Below are 17,500 nucleotides of genomic sequence, written 5' to 3'. Positions count from 1 at the left end.
TTTCTATTCTTTTCGTCCATGTTAAGAATTTCTTCCATGATTTCTTCTTTCATTCTTTCTTTCTTTTCCTTCTTTCATCTTCTTTTCTTCCTCTTTATTGATCTTTTTTTTTCTTTTTTTTGTCTCATTATTTCTTTTCTTTTCCTCCATGTTGTCAAATTTTCCTGATTTTTCTTTCATTCTTTCTTTCTTGTTGGTGTTTTTCGTCTTTTATCATCTTTCATTATTTACTTCCTTCTTTCATCTTCTTTTCTTCCTTTTTATCGATGTTCGTTTTTTTTTGTCTCATTATTTCTTTTCTTTTCCTTCATGTTGTCAAATTTTCCTGGTTTTTCTTTCATTCTTTCTATCTTGTTGTTGTTTTCTTTTTCGTCCATGTCAATTATTTTTCGCTATTTTTCTTTCATTTTTTCTTTCTTGGTGGTGTTGTTTTCTTTTTCGTCCATGTCAATATTTTTCCTGATTTTTCTTTCATATTATCTTTCTTGTTGGTGTTGTTGCTGGTATTTTCCTTACGTGCTTTCCATAACGTCGGTAAGCTGTCTTGAGGGGCCTCTTGAACGAGCGACCCCTGTCCGGTAGTGGCGCGGGTGTATTGAATTTATAGTGGCTACCGTGATGCCTGACTCGCCTGGCCCATGCTGCCCCCCGGTACTCCCCTTGATCGAAGTCACTGAAGTCAGGGTTGATTGGAGGTCTGGGCAGCATGTGGGTAACCTTCAGACACTCGGTGGTTGTTGGAAATTGTCAGTGTTTGTCGGTGAGAGTCGAAGCTGTGTCCACGGATTCACCACGCTCGCACGATGACCACTCGACCACCGCTTCCCCACCATTACTTGTTGTTGTTGTTGTTGTTGTTGTTGTTCTGCTTCTTCTGCTTCTTCTTCTTGTTTTCACCGTTACGCACAAACTTTGCAAAAAAAAAAAAACAGGAAGAAAACACAATGAGCTAATTACATGTATTTTACACGAAAAAAATTTACATAAAAAGTTCACACGCCTTGAAACACACACACACACACACACACACATACACACGCACATGCACAAACGTAACACACACACACACACACACACACACACACACACACACACACACACACACACACACACACACACACACACACACACACACACTCACACACACACTCAGACCAGGTGTTTAGTGAGGATCGGCCACCTGTAACACCCCGTTAGCGACAGGTGCAAGTAGTAATAGTAGTAGTAGTAGTAGTAGTAGTAGTAATAGTGGTGGTGGTGGTGGTGGTGATGGTGGTGGTGGTGTTGGTAGTATTAGTAGAGGTGATGGTGGCGGTAATAGTAGTAGTAGTAATAGTAGTAATAGTGGTAGTAGTAGTAGTAGTAGTAGTATAGTACGTAGTAGTGGTGGCGGTGGTGGTGGTGGTGGTGATGGTGGTGGTGGTGTTGGTAGTATTAGTAGAGGTGATGGTGGTGGTAATAGTAGTAGTAGTAATAGTAGTAATAGTGGTAGTAGTAATAGTAGTAGTAGCAGTAGTAGCAGTAGTAGTAGTAGTAGTAGTAGTAGTAGAATTAGTAGAAAAAGTGCTCTGGGTGCGAAGAGAGAGAGAGAGAGAGAGAGAGAGAGAGAAAGTACCACAAGGGAAAGTTTGGAATGTGAATAAGAGTGAAAATATTAACCTTTGCCTTCTTATTTTCCTCCTTTTTTTCCCTTCCTCTTTATTATTATTATTATTATTATTATTATTATTATTATTATTATTATTATTATTATCATTTGCTTATCGTCTCCCTTTCTCTTCCTCTAGTACCTCTATTATTACTCCTCCTCCTCCTCCTCCTCCTCCTCCTCCTCCTCCTCCTCCTCCTCCTCCTCCTCCTCCTCCCCTATTTTGCTTTTGGTTATGTGTCAAGGAAAAAAATAACAACAAAAAAAACAAATAGTGGCACCCCAATTTTTTCCTCCCTCCTCCTCCTCCTCCTCCTCCTCCTCCCTACTCTATAACACCTCATTCTGTCATATATCACACCGCTCTCTCTCTCTCTCTCTCTTTCTGACGCAATATGGGTCATTTTACGCTCAAATATGACGCGCAATTCTCTCTCTCTCTCTCTCACGAAACGCAGTTACGTGACGATCTAATCTATTTTTTTTGGTTCCGAGAGAGAGAGAGAGAGAGAGAGAGAGAGAGAGAGAGAGAGAGAGAGAGAGAACTACAACATTTCACTCGGACATTTAAAAGCACGGAGGAATTTTATCATCAAAGGGAGGAAGGGAGGAGGAGGAGGAGGAAGAGGAGGAGGAGGAGGGAGGGCTTTCTCCTAAGCTATGCGCGTTTCAGCTTTTTCTCTATCTCTATCTCTCTTTCTCTCCCTCCCTCAATTGAAAGCAGAGAGAGAGAGAGAGAGAGAGAGAGAGATTGCTGTAGTAGTAGTAGTAGTAGGAATAATAATAATAATAATAATAATAATAATAATAATAATAATAATAATAATAATAATAATAATAATAATAATAATAATAATAATAACAACAATAACAATAACAATAGCAAACGGTAAAGTAAACAACAACATCAATCTCCTCTCCCATTGGCTATTATGACGTAGTTTCCCACCAATCAAATCACGCATCCGGTTATTCGCATATGTCCTTATAATTCACAAACTTCAATATTTTCCCGCATGCCACTAAACACACGTTATATTTACCGTAACGAAAGGGACACAACGACGGCGAGGCACAACGTTAACGAAGAGAAAAGTGCGCAATAGCGGTATGCGGTTAAGCAGTGTGGCGGGGAGATGGGAAGGGAAGGGGAGGGGAGGGAAAGGAAGGGAAGGGGAGGGGAGGGAAGGGAGGGAAGGGGAGGGGAGGGAAGGGCGAAGGTTGGTATTTGGTGAAGCGTCAAGTTAGCAGGGAGAGAGTTTGAGGTACGAGGAGGAGGAGGAAGAGGAGGTATTGAAGGAAAGGAAGGGAGAGTTTTTGGAAAGTTTCTCATTGTCAAGGCTGGAGAGAAGAAAGGGATAGGAGAAGGAGGAGGAGGAAGAGGAACACAAAGGGAGAACAAACAACAGCAGACCTGCTGGTCCTTACGAGGCTGTTTGTGACAAGCTACACTAACTCTAATCAAAGGTGGAAGATGAAGGACAGCAAAGGCGAAGGCTCCTCCCCACCCCCCATCCCTCCAGCCAAAGCCGGCAGGAAAGGAAAAAGAACCATGCAGCATGGAAAAACTGCATGGAAATTATGTAGGAAAGAACTACCATTACTGCTACCACTAATCGGGCGATAAAAACGGACAAGGACACCAGTATTCGAAAGAACTTAACGTTATTACGACAATGAGTAATATCTTAGTTGCTGGTTGGATTCAAAACACTTGTTTAATCTATTCTTGAAGGCCGTAACTGTTGTACTATCAACGACATCACAGGGTAGAGAATTCCAAACATTAACAACTCGATTGAAGAAGTGTTTAGCTTCGTGCGACGAGAATCTTTTACCACTTATCTTGAAATTGTGATTTCTTGCTATTTGATCGATCAATTGTAAAGTAATCTTCCGCATTAATATCACTGAATCCTTTAAACATTTTAAACACTTCTATTAGATTGCCTCGCATTCTTCGTTTTGATAGGCTGAATAAATTTACTTCTTTAAGCCTTTGTTCATAAGATAAATTTCTCAACCTAGGAATCATTTTTGTTACTCTTCGTTGGACCCGTTCCAACTTTTGTACGTCTTTTCTGTAGTAGGGAGACCAAAACTGTACACAGTACTCCAGACGGGGTCGAACCAACGAATTATACAGTTTTAATATTACTTTTTCCGATTTATTATTAAAGACTCGTCCGATGAAGCCGACCAATTTGTTTGCAGTTTTAACTACCTCTGAACAAGGAAGAGGAGGAGGAGGAGGAGGAGGAGGAGAGGTCAAAGATAGAAAAAAATTAGAAAGGTCAATCAGAAGAAGAAGAAGAAGAAGAAGAAGGGTAATAAAAAGAAGGAAGATTAAAAACTGGTAGAAAAGAATGTAGAAAAGGAGGAGGAGGAGAAATCAAGCAGGAATAAGAAGAAAAAGAAGAAAAAAAAGAGAAAGAGAGAGAAAGGAAGAGAAAGAGAAAGGGAATGTGGGAAAAAAAGTAGTTGAGGAATGTAGAATGAGGGGAAACTTTCCTCCTCCTCCTCTTCCTCCTCCTCCTCCCCCTCCTCCTCCTCTTCCTCCTCCTCCTTCTCTTCTTCTTTTTCTCGTTCTTTATTTCGCCATTTAGATTTTTTTTATCCTCTCGATATTGCTCTCTTTTCTTCTCCTCCTCCTCCTCCTCCTCCTCCTCCTCCTTCTCCATTTGTTAGAGAAAGTGAGTGAAAGAAATTAGATAAAGTACAAATGATAGATGTTTTAGATTAGAGAGAGAGAGAGAGAGAGAGAGAGAGAGAGAGAGAGAGAGAGAGAGAGAGAGAGAGAGAGAGAGAGAGAAAATGAAAAAAAACGAAAGAGAATGAAAGATAGAAAGGAAAAGAGTGAGAGAGGGAAAAAGAAAGAAGGAGAGAGATAAAGAAAGAAAGGAAAAAAGAAAGGAAAATTTTACATAGACATTCAGAGCACACAGATCCCGTGGCCAAAGCGAGTGATCTGTCCTTAAACCTAAATGAGATCCTATCCAATTCAATGCACCAGAATTTTGCATTTCTACCTTAGTGAATATCGAGTTGAAGGAAGTGTCGGTCGAGCTTGTTTTTAAAGGAGTCAGTTGCGTTACACTGGACCACTGAGGGGGAGGGAGTTTGTTGCATTCTCGCACTAAGATTAAAAAGAATTAGAAAGGTCGATCAGTAGAAAAAGAAGAGGAAGAGGAAGAAGAAGAGGAGGGATGAAACAAGAGGAATGTAGGACTGAAGGAGGAAGAGGAGGAGAATAAAAAATTTGGTGCAGTCTGAATTTATTTGTTTACATTTAAATTTTGTGCCATTATTTCTAAGATTTGTACCATTATTTCATATTTTTGATCCATTATTTCTATGTTTGTTCCATTATTTCTCATTTTGGTCCAACATTTCTCATTTTCCTGCCATTATTTCTCGATCGGAACGCGTCATCGATTACAAACACTTTAGCTTAGTCCACACTCGTAAAACCATCGATAGAGAGAGGGATAGAAAAAGAGAGAAAACGACAGGTAAAAAGAAAACGGGCAATCACACAGACAACCCTAATTCCCATTTTCTATGAAGCGAGGGGTGGAGGGGCGACTATTGTGTTCTAATTTATGACCGACGGAAGGGTGAACTCTGGGCCCTAATGACTCTATTATCTCCCCGCTCTTTGTTCTTTTTTTCTCCCCTTTTCTTCTGTGCTCTACTCCCCCTCCTCCTCCTCCTCCTCCTCCTCTCGTGATGGTTTCTGTGTCACGGTTTCTGTTTAATTTGGGCTGTTTGTGTTAGTCTGTGTTTGTTTGTTTTAATTTTTGATTTGTTTTGTTTTAATCCCTTTTTTTTGGTTGTCTGGTTTCTTGGTTGCATTAGTGTTTATTTGTTTTGTTTGTTTGTTTGTTTTGGTGTCTGGTTTTATTTTCCTTATTTTCTTTCTTCTTCTTTTCTTCATTGTCCTCCATATCTTCTTTTTTCCTCTCTCTTGTTGTTCTCGTTTTTGTTTTTCCTTTTCCTTCTACTTCTCTTCCTCCTCTTCTATTTCCTTTTTTTCTCTTTTGCATCTCGTCGTTTTCCTTTTCTTCAACTCTTTTTTTTTCATTCTTGCTTTCGTTCTCATTCTTCTTCTCTTTGCCTTTTCTCCTTTCCCTTTCATTCTTATCGACTTATTTCATCTTCATCTTTTCTCCTCCTCCTCCTCCTTCTCCTCCTCCTCCTCCTTCTCCTCCTCCTCCTTCCAACTCATTCTAGGATTTTTTTATTTTTATATATATACCATGACACCACTACCACCACCACCATCACCACCACCAACAACAACAACAACAATACCACCACCACCACCATCACCACCAACAACAACAATAACAATACCACCACCACCACCACCACCACTATCATCACCATTTCCCATACCAACCACCACCACCACCACCACCTAAACACCACGTACGATAATTAAGCTTAAAACGTACGAGGTCGCCGCCCCTTAGAGTAAAAAACACGGGAACATGGCGTCATTCTCTCTCTCTCTCTCTCTCTCTCTCTCTCTCTCATGGCGTTAAAAAGAGGAGAGAAAAAACACCTAATTGGCAACTGTGGTCCGGAGATGATTTGTTTGTTTGTTTGTTTGTTTGTTTGTTCGTTGATTTGTTTTAAGTTTATTCCTGTATTTGTTTTTCTTGTTTTCTTTGATTTTCTTTATATATTCAATCTTTTATTATTTATTTTATTTCATTTATTTATTTATGAGTCTGTTTATGTATTTATCTTTTTCTGTTTGTTTATTTTTATTGTTTTATATTTTTATCGTGTTTTTATTTTATTTTTCATTACTTTATTTGTACTTTTTTTCTTTCCTTCTCTTTTCTTCCTTTTCTTTCTTTCTTTAGTGTGTGTGTGTGTGTGTGTGTGTGTGTGTGTGTGTGTGTGTGTGTGTGTGTGTACCAACTCATGTATACTTTCCCATGTGCACCAAACTCTTATGCATGTGTACCAACTCCCATGTGTACCAAACTCTCATGTACGTATTTTCTCGTGTGCGTTTCAGGCTGTGGGCGGGTGTGTGCGTGGCAGCGAGGACAAGGGAGGGGGAGGGCCGCCCCCCGACGCCCCCCCCAACCCCCCCTCCTGGGCTGGGGTGAAGGAGGGGCTGCAACACCTCCCCTGGCCGGCCTGGGGGACTATCAAGGTAAGGGGGAGAGAGGGGAAAGGGAGGGGGAGGGGAGAGGAAAGAGGAAAGGATGGGAAAAAGATGTGGAGAAAGGAGGAGGGATGTTAAAAGAGGGGAGGAGAAAAGAGAGGGGAGAGGGAGAGAAAGTGAGGGAAAAGGGAGGGAAAGTGAGGGGAAAGGAGAGAAGGAAAGGGAAGGGGAAGGTGTAAAGATTGGAGAGAAGAGGAAAGGGAAAGGATGGGAGAGGGAATAGGGAGAGACGGAAGAGGGGAGAGAGAGGGAAGAGGAAGAGAGAGGGAAGAGGAAGAGAGATGGAAGAGGAAGAGAGATGGAAGAGGAAGAGAGGGAAGAGGAAGAGAGAGGGAAGAGGAAGAGAGATGGAAGAGGAAGAGAGAGGGAAGAGGAAGAAAGATGGAAGAGGAAGAGAGATAGAAAAGGGAAAGGGAAGAGGAAGAGAGATGGAAGAGGAGAGAGAAGGAAGAAGGGAGAGAGAGAAGAGGAAGAGAAAGGGAAGAGGAAGAGAGAAGGAAAAGGGGATAGAGGGAAGAGGAAGAGGAAGAGGAAGGGAAAAGGAAGAGGAGAGAGAAACAGCTGAAAGGGAGGGAGGAAAAAATATATCAAGGGAAAAAGGAAATAAATGGGAAAAAAAACACAAAAACACACAAAAAAACACAAAAAACACACAAAACACACACACACAAAAACAACAACTCACTAACACCCCAATTTTAATCCCCCCAGTTTCACATCACACTAACACCCCATCCCTCCCCCCTTTCCCCCCATTAGGAGTCGCTGCGGCCGGACTGGGAGTGGACCCAAAACCCCCCGTGGAAGGACCTCCGTCGGCCTGACCTCAAGACCCCGTCCCTTGAGGAAATAAGGTAGGTCTCGGTCTGGGTCTTGAGATGGAGAATATTATAAAGAAAGGTTAAGTTTGGGGCATATAGGGTGTAGATGCTTGTGGCCTCAGTGCGCATCTCCGTCTCATTAGGGGATAAAGAAGTAAAGGATGTGAAAAAAGAAGAGAATGATAGGTAGACAAGGAAACAGGAAGAAAAATGGTGAGTGGAGAGGAAAATAGTACAAGAAGAAAGGTAAAGCTTGGGACATATAGGGTGTAGATGCTTGTGGCCTCAGTGCGCATCTCCGTCTCATTAGGGGATAAAGAAGTAAAGGATGTGAAAAAGAAGAGAATGATAGGTAGAAAAGGAAACAGGAAGAAAAATGGCAAATGAAGAGGAAAATAGTACAAGAAGAAAGGTAAAGCTTAGGGCATATACGGTGTAGATGCTTGTGGCCTCAGTGCGCATCTCCGTCTCATTAGGGGATAAAGAAGTAAAGGATGTGAAAAAAGAAGAGAATGATAGGTAGAAAAGGAAACAGGAAGAAAAATGGCGAAAGAAGAGGAAAATAGTACAAGAAGAAAGGTAAGGCTTGGGGCATATAGGGTGCAGATGCTTGTGGCCTCAGTGCGCATCTCCGTCTCATTAGGGGATAAAGAAGTAAAGGATGTGAAAAAAGAAGAGAATGATAGGTAGAAAAGGAAAGAGGAAGAAAAATGGCGAATGAAGAGGAAATTAGTACAAGTTGATTAAGCAAATAGACGAAGGAAGGAAAAAAAAAGTACTAGGAAGATAATGAAGAAAACAATGAAATGAGGGAAAAAATAACATAGGAGATGAGTTACGAAATAGAGCAAAACAAATCAAACATTATAAATAAATAAATAAAAATACAGTAATAGGAATGCAAAAATAAAGGAAAAATGTATATTATTGTGACGCCTAAATAAATTACCCTGACCTGACCTGACCTCACAGTGTTATCAACTGACCTTTTCCCCTTTCCAGTTCATATTTTAGTGACCTTCAAACAGTGTTGCCAAAAAAATAGCTTACCTAACCTGACCTTACCTCGCAGTATTGCCAAAACCTGACCTGACCTGACCTCACAGTGTTATCAATTGACCTTTTCCCCTTTCCAGTTCATATTTTAGTGACCTTCGACCAATGTTGCCAAAAAAATAACCTACCTTACCTGACCTTACCTCGCAGTATTGCCAAAACCTGACCTGACCTGACCTCACAGTGTTATCAATTGACCTTTTCCCCTTTCCAGTTCATATTTTAGTGACCTTCGACCAGTGTTGCCAAAGAAATAGCTTACCTTACCTGACCTTACCTCGCAGTATTGCCATGACCTGACCTGACCTGACCTCACAGTGTTATCAATTGACCTTTTCCCCTTTCCAGTTCATATTTTAGTGACCTTCGACCAGTGTTGCCAAAACGAACTATCCTTACCTGACCTTACCTCGCAGTGTTGCCATGACCTGACCTGACCTGACCTTACAGTGTTACCAAATACCTATCTCCTCTTTTCAGGTCAAAATATAGTGATCTTTTTAACCAGTGTTTCCAAAACGAAGTATCCTTACCTGACCTTACCTCGCAGTATTGCCAAAATGAGCTAATCTAACCTGACCTGACCTGACCTGACCTGACCTGACTTTGCATTACCAACTGACCTCTTCCCTCTACCCAGGTCAAGCTTTAGTGACCTGAGCGTGAGTCTGCATGAGCGGGTGAGCTCGTGGGGTGAGCGGGTGACCTCTTCCGTGGAGTGGCCGCGGGAGGCGAGGTCAAGGTCACACTCAAGGTCACGGATCATGAAGAGAGGCGCCAAGATGAGGAGAGGCGACTGGTACTCCTCCTGCTTCTGCTTTGTGAGTGTTTGTTTGTTTGTTTGTGTTGGTATTAATGTTAGTAGGAAGTAGTGGTAGTGTTGGTAGTGTTGGTAGTGTTGGTAGTGGGTAGGGTTAGGTTTTTGTGTTGGTATTAGTGGAAGTGTTAGTGTTTGTTTGTTCGTTTGTGTTGGTATCAATGTTAGTGGGAGTTAGTGGTAGTGTTGCAATGTTGGTAGTGTTGGTAGTGGGTAGGGTTGATGTTGTTACTGTTCTTGTTAGTAGTAGTAGTAGTAGTGGTAGTATTTTTTTATTTTTTTATTTCACAGTGAAGGAAAAAGTTCAAGGTAGAGGATAAACAAAACAACAGAAAAAGGTCCGTTGATAGTGTTGTTAGTGGGCAGTGTTGACAGTATACGTAAGAGTTGAGGAAGTGTTATTTTTTTTCTCTTCTCTCCCCCTTTCCCCGTCTCCCTTACACCCCCTCCCATAAACCCCATACCACTACCATCATCATTAACCCCCCCCCCCCCTCTCCTCCCCCCGGGAAGGAAGGAGGGTGGTGAAATGAAGGACGGAAGGAAGAGAAGTGAGGGAGAGAGAAAAGGGAAAGGAAGAACGGAAGAAAGAGTGAGGGAAGGAAGGAAAGAGGGGAGGAGGGTAAGAAGGAAGGAAGAATGGAAAAGGGAAACGAGAGGAGAGATAAAATGAGGGAGGAATAATTTTGAGGGGGAAACGGAAAAGGGAAAGGAAGAACGGAAGAAAGAGTGGGGGAGGGAAGGAAAAAGGGCAGGAGGGTAAGAAGGAAGGAAGAATGGAAAAGGGAAAAGAGAGGAGAGAGAAAATGAGGGAGGAATAATTTTGAGGGGAAAACGGAGAGAGAGAGGAATTTATGGAGGAAAGAAGAAAGGGAAGAGGAGAGAAATGGAGGGAAAAAGGTTAAGGAGGGAGGAGTAAGTGAGGGAAAAACATCTGTATTAATCCTTCCCCCTTTCTCCCCCCCCCCCCGCAGAAGGGCTCGGAACCCCCGCAGATCGAGCATGTGGTGTCCGAGCAGCCCCAGATGGTGCAAGTGGCGCCGCCCCCCAACATGACGGATGACCTCCAGCCCGAGGAGCTCCAAACCAAGGTCACCGAGCTCCTGGTGGGTCACGGGAGGTCACGGGGAGGATGACCTTTTGTTGTTGTTTGTTTGTTGTTATATTGTGGAAAATTGACCTTTTGTATTTTTTTTTTTTTTTTTTTTACTATTTTCTACATTTTCGTCCTTTTTTTTGTTTTTGTTTTTTGCTTATTCTATATTTTTTACTATTTTATTTCTATTATTTTTTTTTACTTTTTTTAATATTTTTACTTCAATTTCTTACTTCTATTACTTTACTTTCTTTCTTCCTCTATTTAATACTTTATCTTCCACTTCTACTTATATTTTCACAAGTTTCCACCCATATACACTTTTTCACACTACTACTACTACTACTACCACCACCACCACCACCACTACTACTACTACTACTACTACTACTACTTATTATACCCCAACAGGACGAACTGGACCTTACCACAGTACAGAAGAATGGGATCCTCAACTTCCCTCCGGAGAAACAACTTCAACTTCTCTACGACTACCACACGCTCAAGTCTTCCAATAAGGTGAGGAGGAGGAGGAGGAGGAGGAGGAGGAGGAGGAGGAGGAGAAGGAGGTGGAGGAGGAGGAGGTTGCAAGCTGTTTTGATTTATGGGAAGGGAAGGAGTTGAGAGGAGGAGAGAAGGATGGAAGGAAGGATGGAAGGAAGGAGGAGGAGGGAGGAAGAGAAAGAGGAAGATAGGAGGTAAGGAAGGAAGAGAGGGAGGGAGGGAAGAAAGAGAGGGTGAAGGAAAGAAGGAAGAAGAAAGTAAGGAAGTAGAGGAAAATAGAGAGGAAGGAAGGAAAGAAGAAAGAAAGAGAAGTCAGAGAGAGAGAGAGAGAGAGAGAGAGAGAGAGAGAGAGAGAGAGAGAGAGAGAGAGAGAGAGAGAGAGAGAGAGAGAGAGAGAGAGAGAGAGAGAGAGAGAGAGAGAGAGAGAGAGAGAGAGAGAGAGAGAGATAGAGAGAAAAACATGGTGTGTGGTAGTAGTGGGAAGGGAGGAGGAGAATTAACGAGGAAGGGAGAGAAAAACTAAAGGGAGGAGGAGGAGGGGGAGGAGAGGAAGGAGGAAAAAGAATGAAAAGAGGAGGAAGAGAGAGAGGTGGGGGAGAGAAAGGAAATGGAGGGAAAATATACGAGATGGAGGAAGGGAAGGAAAGGAAGGAGAGGAGAAAGAAGGAAGAAAGGAAGGAAGGAAGGAAAAAGAGATAGGTGGATGAGGGAAAGGAAATGAAGGGAAAATATAAGAGTTAGAGAAAGGGAAGGAAAGGAAGGAGAGGAGAAAGAAAGATTGAAGGAGGGAAGGAAAGGAAAGGAGAGGAGAAAGAAAGATTGAAGGAAGGAAGGAAGGAGGGAAAAAGAGAGAGATGGGTGAAAGGAAATGAATGGAAAATATACGAGATGGAGGAAGGGAAGGAAGGAAAGGAGAGAAGAGAAAGAAGGAAGGAAGGAAGGAAAGGAAAAAGAGAGAGATGGGTGAGGGAAATGAAATGAAGGGAAAATATAAGAGACAATGGAAGGGAAGGAAAGGAAGGAGAGGAGAGAAAGAAGGAAGGAAGAAAGGAAAGAAGGAAAAAGAGAGAGGTGGGTGAAGGAAAGGAAAGGAAGGTAAAATATTAGAGACAAAGGAAGGGAAGGAAAGAAAGGAGAGGAGAGAAAGAAGGAAGGAAGGAAAAAGAGAGAGATGGGAGAGGGAAAGTAAAGGAAGGGAAAATATTAAAGACAGAGGAAGGGAAGGAAAGGAAGGAGAGGAGAGAAAGAAGGAAGGAAGAAAGGAAAGAAGGAAAAAAGAGAGAGATGGGTGAGGGAAAGTAAAGGAAGGTAAAATATAAGAGACAAAGGAAGGGAAGGAAAGAAAGGAGAGGAAGATTGAAGGAAGGAAGGAAGGAAAGAAGAAGAGCTGTAGAATAATAACTATCTATGTTCATCAACAATCTCTTTCGTTCTCTATTTCCTCTTTCCTTATCCTCATTTCATCCACCTTTCTACCTTACCCCTAATCCTTAATCCATCCCAGTCCCAGAGTTTGAGAGAATGGGAAGATAAAATGTCAGATACCTTTTAGTTTGTCTTTGTTGCAGTAAAAGTCTTAACTCTTACATCCTTCCTATATTCTTTTTCTCCTCCTCGAATCCCAGGTGGGGAGAGTTGAATGTGTGTGCGTATGTGTGTGTATTGTACAACTAAACTAACTATCTATGTATATCAATCTGTTTTTTTATCGATTTCTTCCTTCCTTATTCTCATTTTATCCACCTTTCTACCTTACCCAAAATCCTTAATCCATCCCAGTCCCAGAGTTTGAGAGAATGGGAAGATAAAATGTCAGATACCTCTTTGTTTGTCTTTGTTGCAGTAAAGGTCTTAACTCTTACATCCTTCCTATATATAACTTCCTTTTTCTCCTCCTCCAATCCCAGGTGGAGAGAGTGGAATCCTACATCGCCAAGCTAGAGGAATATGCCCAGCTGAAGGCGCCCACGGACCAGTACCAGGAACACACGTGGGTCAAGTACACGGAGGGCCTCAAGACAGCCCTGGGCACGCAGAGCAACACCTTCGTCAATGAGTTCATGGAGGCGGGCGGGTTGGCGGCGCTGCTCAACCTGCTCACGGAGATGGACGATTCGACTTTCCAGACCTCGATCCACATGAATGTTATCGCGTGTGTCAAGGCGCTTATGAACAATTCGGTGAGTGTGGGTGTGTTTATGTGCTTGTGTGTAGAGGGGGGTAGGGTGTGTGTGTGAGGGGGGGGCGTATGTGTCAGGGGTTGTTTGTGTTTGTTTATGTGTGTGTTTGTGTTTATGTGGGGTGTGTGTGTGGCTGGGTGTGTGCGTGTGTGTGTTGGGGGGTTGTTGTTTTGTTTGTTTGTTTTTTGTTTTTTTATGTGGGTATGGGTGAGTGTGTGTTTGTGTGTGTGGGGGTAGGGTGTGTGTGTGGGGGGGGGGGTAGAGTGTGTGTGTGTGTGTGTGTGTGTGTGTGTGTTTGGGGTGTGTTTTGGGGTTTGTGTGTGTGTGTGTGTGTGTTTATGTGGGTATGTGTGGGGGTGAATATACGTATGTGTTTGTGTGTGTTTGTGGTAGGTGAGTGTTGGTCTGTGTGTGTGTGTGTGTGTGTACCATAAGATAACATTTTTTTTCTTTTAATTTAACTAACTTTATATTCATTGATCTTCCTGATAAACAAAAACCTCATTGATATAATATAATTGACTATCTAAAAAAAAAAAACTAACCTTATTTAATTGTCTCCTTTTTCTCCCTCCCTTCTTCCTTTCCCCCCTTTATACCCCCCAAACATAACCTCCCTTCTCACCCCAACACCCCAACCTGACTCCCCACTACAACATCTGCACCCCACAACAACCCCCTACTTTTTTTTCTCCTTCCCTTCCTCCTTTCCGCACCCCTTTATACCCCCCAAACATAACCTCCCTTCTCACCCCAACACCCCAACCTGACTCCCCACTACAACATCTTCACCCCACAACAACCCCCTACTTTTTTTTCCTTCCCTTCTTCCTTTCCGCACCCCTTTATACCCCCCAAACATAACCTCCCTTCTCACCCCAACACCCCAATCTGACTTCACACTACAACATCTGCACCCCCTCCCAACAACCATCTATCTAATCGCCTGTTTCCTTGGTGCTCTTTTACCTAATGAATCTGTAAATCACCTAAGTTCGCGTGCTTCAAGTTTTGCTGATTCTAACTTCATTCCACTGTATTGATGTTTTGCCTTCAAGTTCTCATCGCTTTTCCCTGAACAGAACGGCCGCAAGCACATCTTAGCCCATCCAACATGCATGAACATCATCTCGCAAAGCCTCGCCACCCACCACCTCAAGACCAAGACCCTGCTGCTGGAGATCCTGGGCGGCGTGTGTCTCCTGCCGGGGGGTCACAAGAAGGTGCTGGAGGCGATGCTGCACTTCCAGAAACACGCGGGGGAGCGGACGAGGTTCCAGGTAAGTCGAGGAGTTTATTTGAGTTTGGGTTGGAAAGTTCCGTTTTCTTTGGTTTGGTTGTTTTTTTCTCTTGTGCGTGTTTGGTTCTGTTGTTGTGTGGGAGAATGGGAAGATGATATGGCACAGTTTGGGAGGATGGGAAGGTTATATTACAGGGAGAATGGGAAGATAAAGGAGAGTTTGGGAGAATGGGAAGGTACGATAAGAGATTGGGAAGATAGAATAGAAGAGAGAAGAGGAAGAATAATGGGAAGAGAATGAGAAGAGAAGATGAAATAACAGAAAGAATGGGAAGATAAGGTGACAAGGAGAATGGGCAGATGAAGGAGAGTTTAGGAGATTGTGAGGGTAAAAATTAAGAGGATGGGAAGATAAAGGAGAGTTTGGGAGAATGGGAAGGTTAAATAACAGAGAATGGGAAGATTTAGGAGAGTTTGGGAGAATGGGAAGGTAAACATAAGAGAATGGGAAGATTTAGGAGAGTTTGGGAGAATGGGAAGGTAAACGTAAGAGAATGGGAAGATTTAGGAGAGTTTGGGAGCATGGGAAAGTAACAAAAAATAGAGAATGGGAAGTTAAAATGACAGAGAGAATGAAAGATTGAATAACAAGAAGAATGGGGAGATAAAATAACAGAGAATGGGAAATGAAGGTACAGATGTTAGGGAGATTGGGAAATAAAGGGAATAGGTTAGTCAGAGGGAGCGGGAAAGAAAGGGAAAGGTTAATTAGGAGGTTTGGATGAATGCAATTATAAGAAGAGAGTTTGAGAGAACGGGAAGATAAAATGGCAGATGATTAGATACCTTTTTGTTTGTCTTTGTTGCAGTAAAAGTCTTAACTCTTACATCCTTCCGATATAACTTCCTTTTTTCATTTTTGTTTGTCTTTGTTGCAGTAAAAGTCTTAACTCTCACATCCTTCCGATATAACTTCCTTTTTTTCATTTTTCTTTGTCTTTGTTGCAGTAAAAGTCTTAACTCTTACATCCTTCCGATATAACTTCCTTTTTACCTTTTTGTTTGTCTTTGTTGCAGTAAAAGTCTTAACTCTTACATCCTTCCCATATAACTTCCTTTTCTCCTCCTCCTCCCCACAAACAGACCCTGATAGTGGACTTGGATCGGTCTTTCGGCAACTTCGTGGACGAGTTGGCCCTCAAGATCGCTGCCATGTCCTTCATCAACGCCATCATCCGCTGGGGCCCCGGGGAAGACTCGCTCGAATTCCGTCTGCACCTCCGCTACGAGTTCTTGATGCTTGGAGTCCAGCCCGTCATCGAGAAGCTGCGAGCGCTGCAGAACGAGATCCTAGACACGTGAGTACAGCTTGAGTTTCCTTGTGTTTGGGGTAAAATAGTCCCGGTTTCTTTAGTCTTAGGTTGCGGTTTTCTGTGGTCTGATTCCTGTTTCTTTTATGGGAAACTGAGGGAATTATATTGAAGTGGGGTGGGGGGGGTGTATTGTAGTGGTGGTCAAGGTCTGAAATAAGAGTTTGGTTTAAAATCTTTCCGTTTCTATATCTTATTATGTTACTTTTGTTTTCTGTTTTTATTACATTCGACTTTAGTACCGGTGTTTGGGGTAAAATAGTCCCGGTTTCTTTAGTCTTATATTGCGGTTTTCTGTGGTCTAATACCTGTTTCTTTTATGGGAAACTGAGGGAATTATTTTAAGGGAAGGGTGGGGGGGAGGAGGGGGGCGTATTCTATTTCATTTATTGCAGTGGTGGTCAAGGTCTAAAATAACAGCTTACTTTACTATCTTTTCTTTTCTACTTCTCTACTGTCTCTACTTTTCTACCTTCTTATGTTACTTTTGATTTTTACGTTCGACTTCAGTACCGGTGTTTGGGGTAAAATAGTCCCGTTTTCTTTAGTCTTAGGTTGCGGTTTTCTGTGGTTCGATTCCTGTTTCTTTTATGGGAAACTGAGGGAATTATTTTAAAGTGGGAAGGGGGGGGGGGCGTATTCTATTTAATTTATTGCAGCGGTGGTCAGGGTCTAAAATAACAGCTTACTTTACTATCTTTTCTTTTCTACTGTATACCTTTTATGTTACTTTTGTTTTTTACGTTCGACTTTAGTACCGGTGTTTGGGGTAAAATAGTCCCGGTTTCTTTAGTCTTAGGTTGCGGTTTTCTGTGGTCTGATGCCTGTTTCTTTTATGGGAAACTGAGGGAATTATTTTTAAGGGGGATGGGGTGGGGAGGGAGGCGTATTCTATTTAATTTATTGCAGTGGTGGTCAGGGTCTAAAATAACAGCTTACTTTACTATCTTTTCTACTGTATACCTTCTTATGTTACTTTTGTTTTTTACGTTCGACTTTAGTACCGGTGTTTGGGGTAAAATAGCCCCGGTTTCTTTAGTCTTAGATTGCGGTTTTCTGTGGTGTGATGCCTGTTTCTTTTATGGGAAACTGAGGGAATTATTTTAAAGTGGGAGGGGGGGGGTGCGTATTCTATTTAATTTATTGCAGCGGTGGTCAGGGTCTAAAATAACAGCTTACTTTACTATCTTTTCTTTTCTATACCTTCTTATGTTAATTTTGTTCATTTTTACGTTCGGATTTAGTACCGGTAGGCTTTCTTGGTGGGCTCCTAGTGGTCAGCCCCATCCCCTTAATGGCGCAGACAAGTGTTTACAGTGGCGCCATCCTGCTTGGCTCATGCTACGCCCAGGATCTCATCTTTGATCCTCTTTAAAGAATCTAGAGTACGAGTTGATAGGCGGTCCTCAGGTGAGTTGTCTTTGGCCACTCGGCTAGGGGGGGATTCGAACCTGGGTACTCCTGGAAGCCACGCCCCCACGCCGATCACTTTATTACTTGCGTGTTTACTTAGCTTGGGGTTGTAATAGTGTTTTTTATTTATTTTTTATTTTATTTTATTTATTTATTTATTTTTATTTTTT

At 42.2% G+C, this 17,500-nt stretch overlaps 1 protein-coding gene across 2 annotated transcripts in view; it reads left to right on the top strand.

The window, feature by feature from the left end:
* The window catches only part of LOC126986207 (disheveled-associated activator of morphogenesis 2-like), a 78,654-nt gene that overhangs the window by 11,949 nt on the left and 49,205 nt on the right, over positions 1-17,500 (top strand). For both annotated transcript variants that reach the window (XM_050842180.1, XM_050842181.1), the window contains exons 2-9: positions 6,681-6,821; positions 7,593-7,687; positions 9,351-9,531; positions 10,502-10,633; positions 11,035-11,142; positions 13,035-13,307; positions 14,390-14,587; positions 15,691-15,905. In XM_050842180.1, the coding sequence (XP_050698137.1) occupies positions 6,681-6,821; positions 7,593-7,687; positions 9,351-9,531; positions 10,502-10,633; positions 11,035-11,142; positions 13,035-13,307; positions 14,390-14,587; positions 15,691-15,905 (1,343 nt within the window). The remainder of the gene's footprint in view (positions 1-6,680; positions 6,822-7,592; positions 7,688-9,350; positions 9,532-10,501; positions 10,634-11,034; positions 11,143-13,034; positions 13,308-14,389; positions 14,588-15,690; positions 15,906-17,500) is intronic.

Source organism: Eriocheir sinensis, chromosome 61 (assembly GCF_024679095.1).
Source record: "Eriocheir sinensis breed Jianghai 21 chromosome 61, ASM2467909v1, whole genome shotgun sequence".
Lineage (NCBI taxonomy): Eukaryota > Metazoa > Arthropoda > Malacostraca > Decapoda > Varunidae > Eriocheir > Eriocheir sinensis.
The sequence above is the reverse complement of the archived record's forward strand: the minus strand, read 5'-3'. Positions and strand labels throughout refer to the sequence as shown.